Here is a 13,699-nt window from a genome sequence, read left to right on the forward strand (position 1 = left end):
TTGGAATGTTATTTCTCTTCTACAAAAAATGATGCAAAGAGAATAATTTTTACTTTTAGCCTTTTGACTAAAGTTCTTCCATGGGGAAGACAGATTCACCTGTGAACATATAGGAATGCAGTCATAAAGTTGATGACTGACAAATCTGATATCTGTTTGTGTTCTCTTAGAATGCTAGCAAACTTAATTACGAATATTTCAAAAATAGTTATAAAAAGAAGGCAACCTCAACTTACAATATAATTTTGAAGAAGCAGTTCCACGGACTCTCGCCTTCCGTATTTGATGATCCATGATTTTAACTTTGATTCTGCAAAGACTAAGAGTGACAGTAGACGGTACTTCAGTTCCAGAAACTCCATCTTCAACAGATGGAGCTCAGATGAAGAGACAACAAAATTAAACCTATAAAAGGAATCACAGTATAGGAAAATACAGCAATATTCATTTTTGCAGGAGAGACTGAAAGCTTTAGTTACAGTTCAGATATTTTTCTAATATTTCACCTCTTAGTCTAGATGTGTGATGATATTCTGATGACTGCTCTTGAACAACAAATTAATTAAATTTCTTTTTAATCACAGAAAATATCAGTTTATTTCTGTTACTAGGTGTTTCAAAGTATTTTTTCTGTTTTTTCACATGCATCCTGGCTGTTATATAATATTTCTTCCAGGGACAAGTAATGACAGGATCAATATAAAAAAAGTATTCCCATCCAAAATCTATTGCTTATTTTGATTCTCATCAATCTTAAAAGCATCAGGTTTTTCAGTATATTTTAATGTATATTCAAGGAGATTTTCCCATTCATCTCAGTTTGCCACTGAGAAATGTAACTAGACAGTGATCTCCACATGAACAGATAGAAAAGCAAACAGGCTCCCCTTCATGCACAGAATCTTTTTATTTCAGATTGAAAGCCTTACCTGTCTGCCATATCCTCTAACTGGTCATGTGGAACAGGCACGCCATTAACAGACCTGGTCCTGTGGATCTCATGGAACGCCTTTTTGTGACCATCTATGTTTTTCAGCAGATCCTGATTGGATTTTAAGAAATAAAGAGATATTGAGAGAGTGGGGGGAGGGAAGGGGGGGAGAGAAAAGGCTCACAGTAGGCTATCTTACTAATAAGCACAATTTTAAGCTGACTCTGATGACTTAACTATTTGATCATGCTCTCACATTTCCATGCGAGGTAATGCATACCACACAAGCATTTATATCAACTGAAACATTTACACAGGGAACCCCCTTATGTGAAGCTCTGTTACAGCTATGTCTAACAATTATGAAAGCTTTTAAACAGGATACACAGCAAAAGGTTTAACAATAACCCTTAACTGTATTAAATAATCTCTGAAATGCAGTCTGCCAATATGCTAACATCCCCAAAGCATAATCCTCCTAAATTTACTCTTGAAATCTTTATAACGGATACTAACCTTTGCTAAGTATAGACTTAAATTTTAAGCAACTAATCTACTCTACTATATATAGGCAGAAGATCTATAGCTCCTTCTCTAAGTACACATTCCATATTTAGTAAACTTTTCACTCTCTCACCATCAAAAGACTTCAGGATCGGTGTCTCAGTACTGCACGAACGGCTGCGGAATGTGGTACCCGACCTGTATTCCTGCAATCTGAACTGCACCAGCGAAACCCCTACAGCAGAGCACACTTCAACTGTAACTAAGCAACACCGCTTCAAACGGCTTCCTGGAGATTACATATTAAAATGAATGACTGGCAGCAGTCTTTGAAGAGATACTGTTAGCAGCAACACCTCCAGTCCCCAGAGAGTGCCTGAGAGGGCACAGAATAAAGAGGTTTTTTTTGCTGCAGACAGACAGCTGCTAGCACACGGTGCTCAGAAGCCTGCTAGCAAAGAAGATAGTACAAGGGTTCCCTTTCTCTCACCTCAGGGAGAAAAATGCAGGTTTCTGTACAGATCCTATATATGTGTTTATTCCTACATGCCAAGGAAAGGCTTTTCCCCAATGCAAATCTGGTGTTAGCACAGGAGAAATCAGTGGTAATTCTCTGGCTCAGATCAACAAATAGCCCCACTGTCCCCATCAGCCTGCCTGGATTTTCATTTTTTTCTGCTTCAACCAACACCTTGCTGTGAAGAGAAATTACCTAGGCTTTCTCAGATGCAGGTGATGTGCTGATTTTACCATGGTGAAAACTGACTGACATAGTCTCACACAAAAGAAAGATTTGGAACAATATCTCAGCTGCATTTGAGACCTCGCCGTACAAGGGATGCAAAGGGATGCCCCTAACATGGACTGGTGAGTCAAAACAAATCACAATAGTTTCATCCAACATCCAGAGGAAGGTCATGAAAACTTATATACAGCATTCTCAGAAAATGAAATTCTGCTCTGGGAAATGACCCTCAACAAGCACAGATATTGCCCTTAATTCCTGGATCTTGGCAGCAGTATCAACTAACATAAACATAGGTGCTTGACTGATTGCATGAGGTTTGTCCAAATAAGCTGGTACATTTTGTACTAAATTCCAAATGGCCATAAGCTATAAAGTTTACTAAAATAGCCCACTGTCAGATGAGGCAAAGATAAAAAAGAAGCAATGATGTCATCTGAACAAATCAATAACAAACAAACAAACAAACCAGAAGGAAAAAGGAAACAAGGACTGAAAAAAATGCTACTGCATTTCTGGTACTATCCACTAGCACATTAGGATTCATCAATTCAAATCTGAGCAACAAAACAAACTCCAAGAACAGATACAATTATACATGCTTCTCTTGAAGCTTTTTCCATCCCACTCCCATGGGAAAACTCCCCTGGCACAGATTAACCTAAATCAAAGTTTATTTGCTGGCAAGGAAATCTCTCACCACAGCATTTCTGATGCAAATAAAAAACAGTTTAGGGCACACTCTTTTGTACTTCTTATGAATGTATCAAAAGGAGGTCTACAGTGTTCACATTCTAAGAACAAAAGGATGTTTGACTTGTTAAGTTTTTTTTAAAGCAAATGTCAAATCCTATGAATCCTGAAACATTTGATGCCACCAAGAAAGTTAATGAAATCTATCATTACAAGAGACAAGACCCTGAATAAATCTGTATCTTCCTTACAGATTTTAACATTGTGTTTTAAAATTTAATTAGTTACTACTAAAGTTAGAAGAGGTACAATTGTTCTAATAAAAAGTAATCAGATGACCATGAAGCTTCTCAGCTTTTCATTACATAACATTGCTTTTCATGAAAAAACCCTACCCATAGCCTAAAAACAAAAAATTAGAAACTTACATAATTTTTTTGAAATAGTAGTGATTGAGGAGAGAAAAAGCAATATAAAACAATACAGCCTCAAGTACTGCCTTTCTCTACACCATCTTTTCCCTGGTTCAGTTTCTTTTATCATCTCACCAGCATATTTTTTCACCAATACATTTTTCTCACACATATTACGCAAATCCACAGAAAAAAACACACCGCTTTGGTTTTAAATGAGAACTTGGGACTCAGCAAGGAATAACGGCAGAATTATTTAAATTCATCTGGAAAAGTTTCCTGTTTACCGCAGCATGCTATCTGCCATAACAGATGGCTATCATGCTATCTGTCATCCAACACTATCAAAATTCATGATATCCCCCACCATGAATGTCACCTGCACTATCAACACAGTGTATTGATTCCCTTTTTCCTGTTTCACCCAATTAGTTCATACTGGTTGAACAATGCTACCCAAAATTCTGACCTTCCTGCAGAATTTTACCATAGAAATTAAGATATTAATACCTGATATAATTCAGATAGAAGAAGCAAAAACATCCAAAAGCAATTATGAATACTGATTTTAAGATATACAGATACCACAGTTCAAGTCACCATGACAAGTCACCAACCTTTAGCCACAGAAAGTAGAAATAATTATCTCTGTAGAGTATGGATCATTTAAAGCTGTGAAAACAATGGAGGATAACACACAGAATGAATGCATCTCCATCTACCTTATGTTGTTCAAGCTTCCTGTGTATTGTGTTTGCTGTTTCCTCATGAGCTTGCTGAACAGTTACTTCTTCTCTCAGAGCAGCCTCTGCCCTGTAGAGCCAAGCACCTATGGTACCCAAAGGTGCAGGAAGGGATTTATCAAGGTTTATATGCCAATCAAGCATCTAGGAAATAAAAGTAAAAGGACTGAAATGCCTCCCTTGATAAATAATACAAACAAGTACATTGATAAAAATCAGACTTCATACTGTAAAATCAAACCCCCATGTAACAGAGTATAATTGAGACATAAACTAGGTATATTATTCCACATGAGTTTGGAAATTACAGCATTCTCAAAGGCAACAAAATCTCTATTAGAATTTGTTGATTTATGTATCTCCCTTTCTGAATGGTAACTGAGGAACAGAATGATCACAAATAAACTGGAACAACTGAGAAACAAAATATCTGGAATTTCACAAGTTAGTAGGCATAGTAATGGAACAAGACCTTCTTCTGCCAATGTTACTTAATTCAGGCTCCTGCATAAAATCTTTGTATCTCTATTTTGAACATACTTTTTATACGTAAGGCTCACTTGAGTCTCAAAAGGCTGTGAAGGAGAGAAGATAGTAAAATACTGTGTCTTAATGTCAATGCTAGTTATTGGAATGAAAACATTAAAATTATGTAAAAGCTCCAGAATTATTTTAAACAGATCCTCTGTTAAATACATGACAGCTATAGATATAGATGCAGTATGAATATACACTAGTAATAATGCTTTAATAACTTTTAATTTGGGTCAAACAGCATAATTTGCTTGGGATTTTTCATTCAGTTTTTCAGAATTCCAATCTTAAATATTAATGTCAATTTATCACTATCGCAAATAGGTAAAAAAACAGAATTAAAACCTCATTTATTGGGTTTTATTTAGTTATACTAAAAACATTGTATTAGAATTTCTCAAATAACTAGCAATTTAGATAGAAACATTAGGTTTGGAAGTGTCATTGTGTATGCTTTTGTTTCTATCAAAAATGTCCTGAACTTAGCTGAGCACTGTTACCACTCTTTCAAGTAAAGGGAAATCTCAAAGTACAGTCCTTTTCTTAAAGTTCATATTCTACCTCTGAGCAATATTAAAGATGGTAGTGTAGTACATATTCTCAAAACAAATTCAAAACAATTCAGCAATGCCAGAAATTTGGTCCACTTTTAGGTTCCCAATGCCTAGTAAAATCAATAGCAAACAGATGTTTAAATGATTTTAAATTCCAACCTTCATTTAATAATAATAAAAAAATACACAGCACAATGACTTTGAACTTACCCTGGAAGTAACTCTCTCCCATGCTTGCTTCACCACAGCTTGATCAAGTGATAATTTACCATCTTTCCTTACTGACTGGGTTGCAAGTTCAAACTGTTTCCTTTTTACCTCATATTGTACTCTGAAATGCTTAAATGACTGCACAAAGAGAAAATCAGATCAACTGCAGTAGAGAGAGAAGGATTTAAATTCTTTAACATTTTTGGAGTACCATAACCCATGGAAATTTTATACCGGGAGGAGTCCTAATCTTTCCAGAGAGGCATAGTACTTAGCTTCTATATTTACTTGTATATTTTTTATTTATATATAGATAGGACTTCTGTTGTTTCCCTTCAGCTATCAGATGCCTCAATTATATATGGAATGAGATAATAATTGATCAGATAAAATGGCAAGTGGATTTAATGCTACTTGGGACAGCAGCTGCATTCAGAGAACAGTCCAGCTTCAGGAGAAATTTAGGCCAAGTTTTGTATTTCTGATTTAGACACTTACTTTTGAGAGAGTGGATGAAAACAAAACTCTAAGCCCTGTCCTCTCCACCTGTCACCTTGTCCAGCCTTCAGTCATACCTCCTATCTGAGCTAAATCACACAGGATCTGGAAGGATGGCACAGACACATGCTCTCTTCTAACTAGGACAGTCCTTCTTCACACTGCTGGGGCAAGCTCTGTGTCAGGCAAACCATCTGTGCACTGTCCTGCGTTGCAAAGCTGGATCTGACATTGCAATTCCTCCACCAATAACAGGCAAGACACTTTGTGTCCTTATCTCTTTAAACAACACTATAGTGACTGCCATATATACAGATTCCACAAAATACTGCAGTACCCATTATACATAATGATGACAAAAATTTGTTAGCATGCATCATTTCCCTGCTGCTTACCTGGTATTTCTCTTGTAAGCTTGTTTCTGCCATCTGTACTCGGGCTATGTCTCTTTCAAATTGTTCTGCCCACACTTTTAGGTCTCTTAGCACCAGTCTATCTTCCTTCTATGATGTAGTACAACCACACATTAAAAAAAAAAAAAAAAAAAAAAAAAGAAAACCAAAAAAAAAAAACATTGCAGCCTTTTAGTAGAGCTGTCAGATTAGTCCAGAAATTAACATCTCTACAGCAAGTCAAGGTCAATAGTTGTAGCGAAAGCAAATGTGCCCAATTTTCTTATCATTTACCTTCTTACAGACTAAGTGAAAAGCACCTTCTCAGTATGAGAGAAGTCAGCAGCTAGGCACGAGTCTTAGAGGAGTAAAATCATGGCAAACAGGGGCATTGCCCGTTTGTGTCAGAGATGTCAGAGACATCATCAGCAGTTTTCATGTGATGTTAAATTAACACTGAGTTCTTCAAAGATATCTTAACAACTAATTTTGGTCTCCAGCAGATTAGTGAAGTCAGTTTTCAGTAAAAGTTAATTGAGCTGAGACAGCAGAGGACTTTGTACTAATTTACCACCATTTTATTAGCTGGTCTGCTATCGCTGAAAATAAAAGCTATTGTATGATTGACTTCAGGGTAATCCTTGACATCAAGCCCCAAGTTCAGAAGTTAGCAAAATATTTAGAATATTTTAACATGGAAAATGAAAAGAAAGAAAACTCAAGTACATTAAGTTTATTTTCCTTTTATGCCACTTTTTGGCTTTGAAGAAAAACATATTTGTTTTGCAGTTTACCACTTCAGTCTGTCATGGCACTGCAGCTTTGTAAGGCTGCGAAGTTCCCTGCAGAATTCAGTGGACAGAAAAACACTAACAGGAAGTCTCAGGTCTGTGAGCGTGCTGTAAGAAAAGGTTATCAGGAAATAGAAAGTAATCTGTGCACTGTGTAAGGAGTCTGATCAAATAGGATACAAGTGTCCCTCTCAGATTTTCAAACATTGAATCAGATGCATTGGCTGTTAATCTGAGGTTACTTTTTGAAACCAAAGTCTTATTACTGTAAAATTAGTCAGAAACAGACATACAACAAGTTTGTCTATTACAGTGAACAAATTTAACATCTCATCATATAAGCTAATCACCTGCAATGAGTCACACTTCAAGCATTACATGAGAGAAGAAAAACTAGACCATGGGCTACAAAAAGAGTAGCCACTGCCTGCATTTGAGAAACAAAGCACTGTATTTTAAGACATGAACCTGACAAGGGAAAGACGCCACTTAATGGTTCCTTCCTTTGAAAGCTGTCTGAAATATGTAAAATATACCTCCCCCTTAATAATTTTTAGAAGATAAAGCTTTGTTTCATTTCAGCCAAGGAAAGGACAGGTTCCTCATATAAAAAATAGACCTCTGATGTATTTCTACCAATTCTTTTATTGAGCCTCTACTCAGAACAGTGGTAGTTGGTTGGACATAATTTGCACAACAGATCTGTAATTATCACAGTTTTCCTCATCGCCAGGTTGTCACAGTGAGGTTAACATGCTGTTAGAGCAGCTGTGCTGGAACAAAGTTCTCTGTAGCTCATGCTCCTGTCTTCTGACACACACAGGATGACACTTAAGAAACAGTATATGACAGATGTAACATTTCTTTGTTCCAGCCACCTGGAATACTGGGCTTTCCTTGAACATACATAGTGTCCCATGAAGCCAAAACTCCTAGCACTTCCAAATTCTCAAATGACTTAAATAGAGAGAAGGAGAATAAAATTTCTATTCTTCTATTTCTAGTGTGTGTGAATAGAACATCAAGATTCTTTGAGAAAACCAGCAAATCCACAACTATCCCCCTATGAGGGAAATCAAAGAATCATTTAGGTTGGAAAAGACCTTTAAGATCATCGAATCCAACCAAGTACAATATAAGAAGAGAGCATCCTAAGTCATTCAGCCATGAAAACAGAATTTTGGTATTAAATCTGCTCTACTCTTAAGAAGCTATAATGTTAGTGAGACTATTGAGATCTCTATTAGTATTTAGCTGCCAGCTCCATAAAAGCAATACTAAGCTATGCATCTTAATGGATTGAAAATCCTATAGCAATCTAACCAGCTGAAAATTTCAGTAAGATATTCTTGAAGTAATGAAGGGAACAAGTGTGCCCCAATGCTCTGTATATTGCTTCTAATTCACACTACAACATTCAGTTTCATAAAACACTGTTTTATATTCTTCACTTTTCTTAAGGTAAGACTCTGGCAGAGCATCTATATGCCTGCAACTGTTTATACAGTAGTCTGAGCAAAGCTGGTATTTTGCAAGATTATTTCATCAGTTTAAATATTTAATAATGCTAAAATCCATCCTGACCAAGTATTTTTGAAATAGACTATCTCTGGGATTAAGAATACCTATTTAGTACCTGAAGATAACACAGGAACAGCCTCATCTCTCCTAGACTACATATGGTTTCTCTGCTACTAAGTTAACAGGTAGCATTTAGTCTTCTGTATTAAAAAAAATATACTTATTTAGGCAAATTTTCATCACTTTGTTTAATTGCAAATGATCTAGGTGCTTCAGCAACCACCTAACTGGATGCTATAAATTGCATTGTGGAACAATGCACAATGAATATTATTTATTTATTTATTTATTTATTCATATGTTTTCACAGGATTCCAGTTCAGCACTTCACTTATCATCTGCAAATTAGATTCTGCGGTCCTTGGTTGATACTAAAGCACTTTAAAGTCTCAGTTTAAATAATCAACAGAAGAGATTTACTTTTTTAGACACCAAGGCACTTGTCATCAACACCCACCAGATTTCATGAAGTATCATTCTTAAAAAAAGCCTTTCATTAGTGCCTAGTATTCTTACTCTCAATAAAAAAAAAAAGTATCAAAAGATATTCTCACAGTTATGTAAACTGTTTTCTAAAGTCTGCATATCTGAAGTAGTATACGGATCAGAAGGTAAACTACCAAACAGAAGTTATCTAGAATAAATATAATTATTTGAGCTTTCTCCAGCATGAGGACCATTGATCTCTGATCCATTTGTTTGAATTTATCTAAAATCCTGTGGTTCAGTCAGTATGCTACTTCCAAGCAGCATTTTAAAATATTAATTTATCCTTACACAATTCCACAGATATTCACAGATTTGTAGAGATGAATGGAACGGGAGCACCCAGCTGACAAGGAACATCACAGAAGGTATTGAGAGAGTAGTGTTTATGGGTTCTGATATGATAATGGAGTACATTTTAAATTTGCAAAGAAAGTTTTCAGCCCAGACTCAAAATCAAAACATTATTTTATTAACTGGTATGCCAGAGTCAATTTGAAAATTACATAATAAATAATATGGTAGGGTTTGAAGAGCTTAAAATATGAGAATCTTTATTATGGACAAGGACAAGAATATTTTGTTTAGTTCTCTAATATGTAATTATAAACAAAGTGAGCTGTTCAAATTTTCAGGCACAGACACAATAGAAAATCCAAAAGAAGTTTAAGTCAGTTTCTCAGGGACACTGAATCAGTGCATTGTATACGTACCAAGAAACTGAAGTCCCTTCAAAAACGTTTATGCATAAATTCAACTGATTATGCTGTTCATTTTGAAAACTCTGGCTTATATACATATGTGTGAGTGTTACTGGATACATATATGTTACTGAAACTCACTCCCTGACAGCATTATCATGGACACAGCATGAGTGCTGAGCCAGGCATCACCTTCAGGGATGTACCTATTAATGACTATCTGCAGAAGTAGACTAAATCCCTGGAAAAGCTCAGAAAGCTATTTTTGCAGCTGCTGCTCAGGAAATTCCTCTTACACTGGGAACTCTGCTGGCATAAAAATGTCAGAGATGACAGGATTATCTTCTCAATTACTTGCTCATCAGAACACAAGAAGAGGAAGACTTTACATCAGAAATACTTTGAGGGGGTGAGCTTTAAGTACAGCTAAATTTACACCATGATAAGGAAATCAGCAGAGCTTTTACCACTTCAAATCTCCTCTGGCTTAAGCAGCAATGTACTGGGGCAGTGCAAGGCTAAGGATGGATGAAGTCCAGTTAAAGGTGCCCAAACTTGCTTGAAAGGATTGAAAATATAGGAGTAATTCTGCTATCAGTATAAATCTTTGCTTCAATGTATCACCACTTAGATATAAATAATGTGAGGTGAAGATGAACCCTTGATCCTTGTCACTTTAAAATAATCATTTTATACATTATATATATAAATATATATTTACAAATATATATTTAAATACAAAATTTTAAATATATATTTATATATATATTATAATACAGCAAAAATACTCCAACCAAAAAAAACCCCAAGAATGTGGAATCTAGGCAATTAATTGGAACAAGTCAAGCTATAAACACTACTGACTCACTGCAGTGACACCTGCCATTTATTTCACAATAAATTCACTTCTGCTGTCTTCCAGTTTCACCTTTGAATGCTCATTTCATATACTCTGTCTTAGACTTCTCATCTTCTCTCAGTTAATACTATAAAATTAGAAGTATCTAAAAATCTTGGACAGTTAAAAAAAGTATATTTAAAAAAATATCGTAATTTAGATGAAAAAGGAGCAGCATGTCATGCAATTACAGATGAATACACTTTTTCCTACCTGCAAACCACACACATCACTTACACAATCATACACTCTACTATCTACTCTATAAACCTAAAGACATACAAATATATCCATCTAAATAGAGATTAGATGTGTAGAAACATGGAACTATAATCTATTTATTTCATGTTTATATCTATACTTAAGAAAACCAAAAGCAAAGTCTGAGATTTATAATAGGAATGTTGACTTGCTTTTCTAAAATATTTATGTTAAGTTATTTGCAAAATCAAGTGTTAGGCTGCAAGGGTCAACTCAAGTAAGAGAGCAGACCTAGATTTATCATGTTATCTATTGCTTTTCTGGTAAGATAAATTTAAGATTAGCAAACTAATTTCTCCACCACCCCCACCCCCCCTTCCCCCCAGTCTAAAGTCAAGTAAGTGCAGGAAGAAAAAGATAACAACCATGAAAGGTCCAATTTATGAAATTATTCTGAGCATACACCCTTACCTTAAATTTCATAAAAGAAATGACAAAAGTTGGGATTTCTTGAAGTTCCTAGCAATATGAAACAAATGGGAAAACGAGAAGCAAGGGGAAAAAAAAAAGAACCAAAATAAAATAAAGCGAAGCAGGTAGAAAGTCCAGAGAGAACAGTAAGAGCCAAACATGTAGGAATATAAGATGCACTTAGAATTAGAACTCTTATCAAGTTCACATATCTGTATCATATCTAGTGAAGCAGTTTTCATATTAGATCTGATTTCCAGATTGCTAGTCACTGCATGATTTATTTTACCTGGAAAAATAATTACTTACCTTAGAGTAACTGTGTTTCTTTGAGATGTGCTGACCACACGTGTTCACACATGTTCATAGCTGGTCCATGCATGAGATATTAGACCCCTTTTACTTCTGGAAATGCATATGCAAATAGCTGCTCCCTCTGACCACCACCACCACCTCTGACCACCCAAATAAGGGATAAGTTTCAATCATTACTCCACTTCTTCCAATGCAAATTCTTTATAAACTGAGCATTGAATCAGGAGAGAAGATCAACAGGAATTTGTGTGGACAACACATCTTGAATAAACACAGTGACAGCTGAGTTGGGTGGAGGGTGGAGGAAGATGGTTAGAAATCTCCTCTTGCCTTCTTTCTCCCTGCCAAAATTCACCTGGACACAGTCCAATCTGAAGTAGGATTGTTCTAACTAAATGTAGGCATCTGCAACTGAGATAGTCCCTTTGCAGCTCCTTAGGCAAGATAGATAAAACCAGTTGTACCTAGCATCAACTGTCCAATTTATTCTACAGCAGGAACTTAACACACATCATGTAAAAAATATCCTTAAACAAGAAGACAGGATTACTCCAAGAGTCCAGGGGACAAGACTCTTGAAAGGTTATCTCTCCCAGGTAGCTGGATTGTGTGATAAATATTTCTTTAGACTATACCTCAGCAGGAAGACAGGCGAAAAATAGGGGGTTATTCTGGTCATGAAAACGAAAATCTTTTTAATCAGCTGCTAACAATATTTTATCTATCATTACCTAAGGAATGGATTAATCTTACTCTGTTTTATCTCTGGTAAAATGCTCTGCAGCACAGGCTTCTAGAAGATTGCTTGTTTAGGACACTGTCTTAAGAAAGATGCCATCTGGGAAAGTGTCTGTCTCTTGCTGACTACTGGTGGAGTGTTGTAAGCTTTCAGATTTTAAAAGTGAATCCTGTCCTGAGTAACTAAACTAACCAAATAATGTAAAGATGGACACGGACACTCCAGGACAGTAAAAAGTAATATAGTTCTTCCTCCAGAAAACAAAGGATGATGACACTAGAAATGCAGTGCAATGTCAAACTCTTACTTTCTTCTCAAAGTCTGGAAGTTACTGGTTTCTGCAGTGTGACATGCAAGGGGTCTGCAGTTCTACCAAAAATTCTGTTTGCTAGTGGAATATCTTAATGATATCTAAGAAGAGGAATTAGTTATGAGATCAGCACATTAGCATGTCAAATTGAACTGTGTTGTTCTGCTTCTTAGTAATTCACATAGAATTCTGGATGCATCCCATTATTTGCCCCTTCGTAACTCATGTGCTAACATCACTATGGGTTACAGCCAGAGACAGGCAAAGCATGGAATGGCTGAATCCTGCATTCTCCTGCATCATCTCTGCATAAAGCTCAGGGAAGGTGATGAGGTCACTCCTCAAAACCCAGTCCCAGCACAGCAGAAGGCCTGGCCAAGGCTGTTGGCTGCAGAAGCTGCCCGGTGTGCCATGGTATGAGGATGGCAGGACTCTGCCTCAGCCTGAACAGGCCACAGCACAAGGCTTCAGTGCTCACTCTGTCCTCTTCAGCAGCCCCACTGCTCAGTGGGATGCTGAGACACTGGAACAAGTATGGCACAAGATTAATGTTGCAGGAAGCAAAATGATAAGTTCCAGTGCTCAGGCACAGGAATCAAAGAGCAAAGCTACAGCCACCTTAGCCTCACACAGGCATAAGAAAGGAGACTCACTCCTTTCAAAGCTGTTTTCTACCTCTGTTAGGGAATGCAGAGAAACAAAGATAAAAATTGCTTCTTCTTTCTCTCTTGCTGGGGCTGAGCAGATTGTCTCAGCAGTGCTTCCCATGTTTGCCATGAAGAAAGCAAATCAACACTAGGAAGTGAGTCATGGTAACTTGGCACCGCTGAGCATAGCCATTCCAGTGCAAAGCCAATGCACTAGAGCATACACAAAACAAACTCCAATGAAAAAACACAACTGAAAATAATTCCTTACAGCAAAGAGTTAAACTTCAACGTGAAATAGAAAGGAACCTCCATCAAAATTGTAAATGCCTCTCAAGTATA

General features: G+C 36.4%; 1 protein-coding gene across 1 annotated transcript in view; it reads right to left on the bottom strand.

The window, feature by feature from the left end:
- The window catches only part of SYNE1 (spectrin repeat containing nuclear envelope protein 1), a 291,206-nt gene that overhangs the window by 208,216 nt on the left and 69,291 nt on the right, over positions 1-13,699 (bottom strand). Inside the window, exons 10-15 of the mRNA XM_062490036.1 lie at positions 11,347-11,394; positions 6,221-6,328; positions 5,328-5,465; positions 4,009-4,173; positions 930-1,042; positions 237-405 (exon numbers count right to left, since the gene is read on the bottom strand). Coding sequence (XP_062346020.1) covers positions 237-405; positions 930-1,042; positions 4,009-4,173; positions 5,328-5,465; positions 6,221-6,328; positions 11,347-11,394 — 741 coding nt within the window. The remainder of the gene's footprint in view (positions 1-236; positions 406-929; positions 1,043-4,008; positions 4,174-5,327; positions 5,466-6,220; positions 6,329-11,346; positions 11,395-13,699) is intronic.

Source organism: Cinclus cinclus, chromosome 3 (assembly GCF_963662255.1).
Source record: "Cinclus cinclus chromosome 3, bCinCin1.1, whole genome shotgun sequence".
Lineage (NCBI taxonomy): Eukaryota > Metazoa > Chordata > Aves > Passeriformes > Cinclidae > Cinclus > Cinclus cinclus.